Source organism: Capsicum annuum, chromosome 2 (genome assembly GCF_002878395.1).
Source record: "Capsicum annuum cultivar UCD-10X-F1 chromosome 2, UCD10Xv1.1, whole genome shotgun sequence".
Classification (NCBI taxonomy): Eukaryota; Viridiplantae; Streptophyta; class Magnoliopsida; order Solanales; family Solanaceae; genus Capsicum; species Capsicum annuum.
In genome coordinates, this window is record NC_061112.1 from 140,037,725 (window position 1) to 140,046,791 (window position 9,067).

A 9,067-nucleotide genomic window follows, 5' to 3' on the forward strand; every position below is an offset into this window, starting at 1 on the left:
TATCTCTGCAAAATCTTATTACTAAATTTCATTTTTTAATTATTGTTAAAGTCTTTATTAAGTAATTACAAATTTATTTATGTAAATAAATAATTAATAAATCATAACTGTTATTGAAAAGTCAAATTATATTCATGTTTCATATTCACATTCCTAATAATCATCTCACAAGCATGATTTTTTTAAAAAAAGAAATTCATACAAGTGCGTAAATACATCCATTAGAGGAGTTAATTGTGGAAATAAAAAAACTACTATTTAATATTTAAAATAATTTATTTTTAAAAAATTAAATTAATAAATTAAGACAATAATGTGTTTTAAACATCACATGTATGGCACACGTATACCCACCCACGTTTTCTACTAAGCCCACACTACTTCCAAAACAAATATATCCACGTTTCCTATTACTCTCCCCCCACAATCACAAAAACCAACACACTTCTCCCCTACAATCAGAAAAATCACACACTTCTCCCCCACAATCACCTATTTATTATTTATAATAGTAATTTTTAAAAACACATTAAAAAATTAAAAATATTACAGGACTTTTACAGTAACTATGACATTCATACCGACATACCCAACCTACATTGTTTTAACAGTTTGTCAACTTCTTTTTATACAATTTTAACTTTTAATAAACCACACCCCATTTTCAAGTAAACTGTAAGATTTCACAGAGCATTCTTTTTCAATGTTTAAAACTTTCTTCTATTAAAACACCTATTTATTATTTATAATAATAATTTTAAAAAAATACATTAAAAAATTAAAAAGATTTTTACAAAAAACGTGACATTCATACCCATATACTCACGTTTTCCACACTGTTTTAACAATTTGTAACTTCTTTTTATACAATTTTAATTTTTAATAAATCACATTCCCTCTTTTCTTGCAAACTGCAAAATAAGTTTTTATGCAGAATGTTTAAAACTTCTCCTATAAGTACAATCCAATACATATAAATTTTTCTAAACTAAAAACACAGCTTCTAAAACATGGCAAGAGTTGATTATATTAGTGAAATTTTAAATTACAAAATGGATTGGAACTTCAAAGTAAGGGTTGTACGTATGTGGCATGCTATACCAAGAGACAAACCAAATTTTCTTCTATCAATTGAGTTAGTGCTTCAAGATGAAAAGGTATTTCAAATTATTCAATAATTTTCTATTTACTACACCAATACTGAATTATTAATCCTGACTTTAATTTCTCACTTATTTATTTGTAGGGAGAAAAAAATTCATGTAACAATTTCACGATCTGTTGTCCATCGTTTCAGAGGAGAAAAAAATGCAATAATTGATTTTTTTTTTGTATAAATATGTCTATCCTGCAGATGTTATCGGACAAGTTGTTTGTCATGCTGAAAAACAAACTCATCAGCACCGAAATGGTACAACAAGTCAATTTTTGAATGTTGTTATCGAAGATGATGAGTAAGATTGTGATTCAATTACTAATTTTTAATATTTTTCTACAATCTTAATTTCTAATATATGGTTATTAATGCAGAAGGAAGACAATTACAACAACATTTTGGGGAGAGTTTGTTGATAAAATCATGCCCCACTTGCACAATTTAATCGATTAACCTGTCATCGTAGTTATGCAGCTTGTAAGAGCGCATAAATTTCAAGCTATATCAACAATCTAACTTACATTTCAAATATCATATTCAGTTTTAAAAAAATTACTGATCTAACACTATGTTTAAGTTCACGGGAGTATATTCTGTACAGAATACATGAAATTCCTCCAATCTTTGGATTAATCGTGACCTTCCCCAAGTTAATGATTTCAAATCAAGGTTTTTGTTTTACACTATATTACTTTTATGTCCATACTAAAATAAAAATTACATGTATCATTAATATAAAAAGTGTAGATTAGGAACTGTGTCCGAAGCTACCCCTGAAATGCTAAGTCAAGCAATATCTCAACGTAGTCTTTCTATTTCTGAAGAATTGACTGCTGAAACTGTACAACTTAAAACTGTTAAAGAATTGCTTGATTTTGTGCAGGTAAAAGTCTTTATATTAATTTCACACTATATTTCAACAGGCTTACTTATATGCAACATATGACAAACTGTTTTATCACAATTTTTTTCATTTTTACAGATTGGACATTTGTGGATTCTTGGAAAAATAGTGAATTTGAAACTTAAAAACAATTGGTCATACCTAGTTTGCATCAAATGTCATAAAAGTGTCGAAGAAATTGCCAAAAATACATTTCACTGCAAGAAATGTGGTCGTGATTATCAAATAGCTACTCACAGGTTTGAGCTTAATATTATTTGCTTAGCACTAAAAATTTTAGGTAGATTTTATATTTAAATCGAAAATGCTATCAGGTATAGGGTTCAGACTAAGGTGATGGATGATACGGGGATCGTCTCTTTATTCCTTTGGGACAACGAAGCAATCACACTCATTGAAAAATTTGCTTCTGAATTAAAAGATTGTCCATTAGAGGTATATTATTTTTTAACATTATTTTATGAATTCTAATACTAATAAAATTAATATCATATTAGATTTTTGATTCTCCGTACGAGTGTTCCTATCCGATCGAATTGGATGTTCTTCTTGATAGAATCATCATGTTTAGAGTGAATGTTAAACAAGAAAATATTGAATCACGTGATCGAGTCTATGAAGTTGCGAAGATCAGTGATGACGAAGAACTGATAAATCAATACAAGAAGTCAACGAAAGAAGATGTTTTCACTGTATGTATGATTTTACTAGCAAAAAGAGTCATTTATAGTAGCATGTTAATTTTATCACTAAAAGAGGTGTTTAATCCTTTTTATTTATAAAAATAGGAAGTTTATTTCAATGTTGAAGAAGGCTCAGATGCTAAGAAGGTATTCAACTTTCAATGATTTAAAAATAAAAATTGATAATGGATATTGCTATATTTATGTATTTTTTAAATAAACCTTTACTATTCTCTTTTTTGTCTTAGAATTTCGTGTATGATAACGAGAAGATCTCTCCTAAAAAAATGTATATTTCAAAAAGAGGCAGACCAAAAAGTGAAGGACCTATATCAGAAGTTACTGATGATGTTGACCAACTATCCAGTAACAAGGCCAAGAAGGTTATTAAGAAGGAGAAGAATCCCTAAAGAAGTGGACGTGATGATTTTCCTTTAAAAGCTTAGCTACATTTTTAAAATTTTTAGCAATCTAGACTTAAGCATGATGCTGAATTAGTTTTAGTTTTGTGTTTTGTTTTATTTCTTTTAAAAATCATGACTCTATTATATCAAAGTTTTTCATTTCATATGTTAAAACTGTGTTTTAATATTAGTTAATTTACTGTATGAATCAAATTTTTATATTTTTCATGTATTTGTAAAGTTTATACATCCGCATCAGTTTTTCTTTTAAGACTGCAACTAAATGAGGTCCAACATTTATGTGTGTAGAAATTTAGCATAATAACATCAGTAAGATCAGACAAAACAGGCTGATCATAAAGCATGAAACAAGAGTCGAGTGAAATAGAGAGAAATAAAATACCAAGTTGTAGAATCGTTGTTTTGAGAACCCACTATCAACAACATAGACAATACCCTGAAGAAAAAGAAAATTTTCAACCCAGGAACATGATAAAGCCAAACTAATAACATGTATGTCATAGTATTTAATTCATATGACAATTACAATTTATAGCAGTATAAGTTATTTTTTTTGTTCCCTTCCTTTTTTTAATGGGAAAATCTGTCATTTCAAATTCCAAAGCTCAAATAATAACGGATTTGTCCTTTACCTTTCTCCACTTAAATGATGGATACAACTTTTTGATTATCTTACCAGAAAAAAAGAATACTTAATTTTTACAATGTAAAAATGATACTTATCACTTCTCCCACAAGTTTCTATCAATATATACTCTTCTCCACTTGAATTATGATTACCACTTTTTTGCTCCTTTTATCAACAAAAAAATAATTATTTTTCAAGGCAAAAATGATACTTATCACTGTCCCCGCCTCACTTCATCAAAAAATTTGTCCAAAATTGTAATGTCCATATAACTAAACATGCTTCTAAAGGTAGCATCCTGCTAGGGGGAAGGAACTGATGCCATAGGTCTCTAACTTCATTATCAGCTAGAAGGTCAGATTTTTCATTACTTTTCATTACTGTCAAAATAAGTTGCGTAAATTCTTTCACTTGGCAGTCTGTATACCTGGACAAAAATCATCAAACAATGAGAAACAATTTATACAAGTCAGAATCTGTCATTTCTTGATCGTACAACATATATGCTAGGAGCACAACTAAAAATGTACAAGAATATTAATATTAATCGTAATAGTAATATTACTGTCATTTACTATATGAGATAAATGATAGATGGAATGATTCTGAGGCGCATTAGGAATTGGAATCAATAGACCAAATAAAAAAATGACTATAGACTAGGAGGAGGAAGTGACAGAATCCAAAAATCGCTTACACACTATTCAAGTATTACTAACCGTAGAACTAATCCTCTAGGTGGAATTGTGTGGACTATGCAAGCAATCAATGCCTTTCCATCAATGAGATAACCTCTACTGATTTACTAACTGCATATGTATTATGTCCTTCAGCAACACAACTTTCTATCAAAATAGTGTCTGACAAAGTACCTCTCATTAACTCAGTTGAATTATGCACATTATTTAAAACTTCGACTGATGATTTATCAGCATTCGAACTAAATTCTCCCATATGCAGCTCTTGAGACTCTAACATGTTATTAGCTGAAGAGTTGACATTGTTCACCTACAGTACTGTCAATTTGTTCAACATAAGTCTACTTATTCACATCGTTTATCGACCCACTCCCTAAAAAAATACAAATACAAGTAGCAACCAAAAAAAGAAACAACTTCCCTTTTAGAGGAGTACCTCTGTCTCATTATTATGTCCAGGAGAATTCAATCTTAAAGCACCATTGACTTGCGAAGAAATCTGATGCAAAGACTGTTGTGTCTGCACACTCGAGAGGTAATTCTTATCCATAAATTGAAGTTCCTACAAAAGTATGGTGGATCAAAAATCTAGGCATACAAAATAGGAGAAGAATTGCAGGTAACTGTAAGCAATAAATTCGGTTGCTTAACCTGTTCCTCTTTACTTGAAGCTGGAACCCTGTATCCTGCATTTCAATTCCTTGGTTTACATTTACATCACTGTAATCTGAATGAAGAGTTTGTCCATTGATAGTTGTTTCATGATTATACTGAAAATTCGATCTTTGTAAGGTTGACTGAGGTTGTATGGAGTACTGATTGTGACTAGAGATCTGGGAACCCTCTGGTGCAGCCTAGAAAATCACAAGATTAGCAATTAACCTTTATTAAGCAAAAGTAACGAGGAGAACTAGACCAAAATTCTTTACTTTACCTGTTGATTTGACAAAAATATATATTGAGTGAAAATGTCCAACATGAGACTAAGGAGCATGGGATGGTAAAGGAGGAATTCCCTATTGATGCATTACATATGGATGCAGAGCCACAATTTATCCGGGTGGAAGGTAGGTTGTCATCCCAAGCAAGGATGAAGGAGCAATAGGCATACCATGTACATGATCCAACTGGTGGAATCCTAGAAAAGAGAATGTTGTGAGCACAGAAACAAGGACAATCAAAGGAGAATTAGAACAATGCATTTTCCTTCTCTTTTTTATTTTCTATATGAGGATTTGGAGGGGGTGTGCGCGTGTGTGTGGGGGAGAGGGAAGTCATTCCTAATCATTTAGTGTCATTACATCCATAGTTAGCCACAGCTCTAGAATTGTCTAAAAGGTACATAATTGACGATAACCATCCATAATAAGAGCCAGTCGGCTGAATTTTACTGATCATATAAAAGTTATTTATCTATAGATAAAGGTTCAATTTTGAAGCTCAAATTATCATCTCTATTCTTACTTGGAAGTTGAAAATATCTCAAATTATCCTATTGTCATTTTTCACAATTAAATATTGTTGATTGCAACCTCAATAAACACCAACCTCTAAGATGCTATAACCACTGTCATATTTTCTACTTTGGACTAAGCAACTACTAAGCTTTTTGTCATAGATATTTGTCATTTTGATATGGATACATCAGTAATATTAGCAACGATGTAAGTAATATATTCTAGGCCCATTCTAAATAATTACCGTTATAAGTATGTAGACATTACCATAAGTAAGAACAATGACATGTTGTTTTTCATGTACTTATATTTTTTTCATAAATTTTAACTATTATATTAAACTTATTATTATTACCCTCTAAGTGAACTCTTATGAAACTGATGTACCGATAGTGCAAAATCAAACTTTATTCATTAAAAGTTAAAAAATGACAGTTACATAGTAATAAACTATTTTGAAAGTGTCAATAACAGTTGATATTTCAGATTACTTATGGTTCCTCTGTCAAAATTATCACCACATTTCATCTTTCTTTTAAAATCTTTCAAATTTGCATATTAAATCAAAATTTTGAAGTCCTTCTACTTGAAAAATAAAAAGAAATCTGTTTCAGCACTAAGAAGATGCAACATACAGAATTAAAAATGACACAGACAAAGTAATTTTAATAAAGGTATCATCTTTGATTACCATTCACATCTCTAATTTATATGCATCATCAAAAATTATTTTAATATTGCTCGAAATAATTGATTTTTTCTTAAGGGATGAACTAAAATAACATACAAATTTCTTCTATAGGAAAAGGTGAACCCTCAAAGTACAGAAATCATTCTGCTAAGAGTGAAGAAATACAAGCACCATTGACTGATATAACAAATGGTGAACGACAAAATTCCTGATTTAATATAATTTAAAACTTACTTTCTAATACTCTTCTTCTATAGGTATGCATGGTTACAACATATTACCTGATCTAAATGTATTACCTGAAGGTAATACAACTTTATTAGTTCTTTAAATTTTTCATATGAACTAGATCCTAAGTTAAAACTTTGTTACTTCAATATAATTTTGCAAATAATATAGAAATATAATTTATTTAATTTGTAGATGTACAAACACATAATTCTCTGCCAGATTTAAATGAAACTCCAATAATGAAAAGTAAGTATTTTAAGTTCTCGTGAGTTATCAGTTAAAAATAATATACACTGCACTATACAGACAGCTAATTAGCGTATCATTCTTATTAAAAACATAGGCAATAATAAACAACACTGTCGTACAAGGTATGTTCCTAAAAAATATTTATTTATCTTTAAAAATTACATTATATTAGAAAAGAGTTTTTGAATCAACAATCTTTAATTTACAAAAAGATTATTACATTTACATCTATATACAATCATAAATTTATATACATAACAGAACAACTTCAACATAACATAGAAGATGAAGAAGAAGAAGAAGAGTATCTAGGTATGACAATCATACTTTGCTTACTTCTCTTACTAATTAGATATAAAACTATCTTGATAAATATAAATAAATATCAAAAATTCAAACATATTAATTGATTTTGCCATCACTTTTTATAGATGTTGATGTTGAATGTGGCGACATTTGCATTGAAGGTTCTTCTGAAAAACTCTTCATTTAATATTAAAATAATTTGATCATTTAAACCTATAATGTTATGTCTTTAACTATATGTACTTGCAATTATAGAATATTGGAATATAGGAGATGCTACATATGAATGTGGGCATTGTGGAGCTATTTTTTGGTATGAAGAAAGAACACACAAGCATTATAAATCAAAAAAAATAATTTTCACATTGTGCTATCAACAAGGAAAAATAAAGCTTCCATACCTCAAGAAGCCTCCTCAAATTTTGGAACAACTATTGTTTGGATCAGGTTAGAGAATCATAGGTTTTAATATCACCATATTCATGTCTACCTGTATTAACCTTCTTCATTATTAATTTTTTTTTACTATAGGTCCTAAATGTAGTCATTTTAGAGAAAAAATAAGGAGTTATAACTCTATGTTCTCATTTACATCAATAGGAGAAAAGATGAATGCCTCAATCAATCAGACACGAGGGCCAAGAACATTCAGATTATTTGGACAAAATTATCATCAAATTGGTAGCTTACTACCTCCTGAAGGATCCATTCCAAAATTTGCACAGCTGTATATTTATGATATAGAAAATGAAGTTTCAAATAGAATTAATACAGTCGGGTAAGTATTGTAACATCATTATATAATCTCATGAAATTAAAAAGTACTTTAAAGATCTTACTAATATAATATATCTTTTTTTAGAAGATAAAATTTTTATATTATATGTCTTTTGTAGTCGTGGACGGGATGTTAATAAGCTTCATGTTTAAATTGTTGCTGATCTAAAACAAATGCTTGACGATAATAATATGTTGGTCAAGACTTTTAGAATGGTGAGAGATAGATTCCAAAAAAATGACAGCTTCAATGTGAAGTTGAAACTAATAGGAATAAGAGCTACGGATGGTAGAAGATACAACCTACCAACAATATCCGAAGTAGCTACTTAGGTGGTTGGAGATATTAATGTTTCTAGATCTAACCATGATATCATTATAGAAACACAATCTGGACAGCTGCAAAGGATCAATGAACTGAATGTTGCATACTTAGGCCTACAATATCCTTTACTTTTTCCTTATGGTGAAGATGGGTATAGAAAGGACATTCCTTTAAGTTCAGGTGATAAGGGAAGGCAACGTGTTAGTATGCGTGAATTTTTTTCTTACAGAATTCAAGAAAAAAAAAAGAAAAGTTCCTACCATTGTGGCTTCAAGAAGATTATTTCAGCAATTTTTAGTTGATGCCTATACAATGATGGAATCTTCTCGGCTGAAGTTTATTCGGACTCATCAAAAATAATTTAGAGTTGAGTTTTATAAGATCCTATCAGATGCAATTTTACATGGAGACGTTGATCCTTCATCGCAAGGTAAAAGAGTATTTTTACCATCAAGTTTCACAGGAGGTGCACGATATATGCTTTAGAATTATCAAGATGCTATGACAATATGCAAATGGGCTGGATATCCTGACCTT

At 29.8% G+C, this 9,067-nt stretch overlaps 1 protein-coding gene across 1 annotated transcript; it reads left to right on the plus strand.

The window, feature by feature from the left end:
* Window positions 1-1,934: 1,934 nt before the first annotated feature.
* On the plus strand, window positions 1,935-3,153 carry LOC107858286. Its single transcript, XM_016702964.2, has 6 exons — window positions 1,935-2,039; window positions 2,139-2,299; window positions 2,375-2,495; window positions 2,558-2,752; window positions 2,849-2,890; window positions 2,992-3,153. The coding sequence occupies exons 1-6, from the start codon at window positions 1,935-1,937 to the stop codon at window positions 3,151-3,153; spliced, it is 786 nt and encodes a 261-aa protein (XP_016558450.2).
* Window positions 3,154-9,067: the final 5,914 nt, after the last annotated feature.

Coding starts and splice junctions, on each gene's coding strand:
- LOC107858286 (XM_016702964.2), top strand. CDS start 1,935: ATGCTAAGTCAAGCAATATCTCAACGTAGTCTTTCTATTTCTGAAGAA. Junction 2,300..2,374: donor TATCAAATAGCTACTCACAG/GTTTGAGCTTAA, acceptor AAATGCTATCAG/GTATAGGGTTCAGACTAAGG. Junction 2,891..2,991: donor AAGGCTCAGATGCTAAGAAG/GTATTCAACTTT, acceptor TTTTTGTCTTAG/AATTTCGTGTATGATAACGA.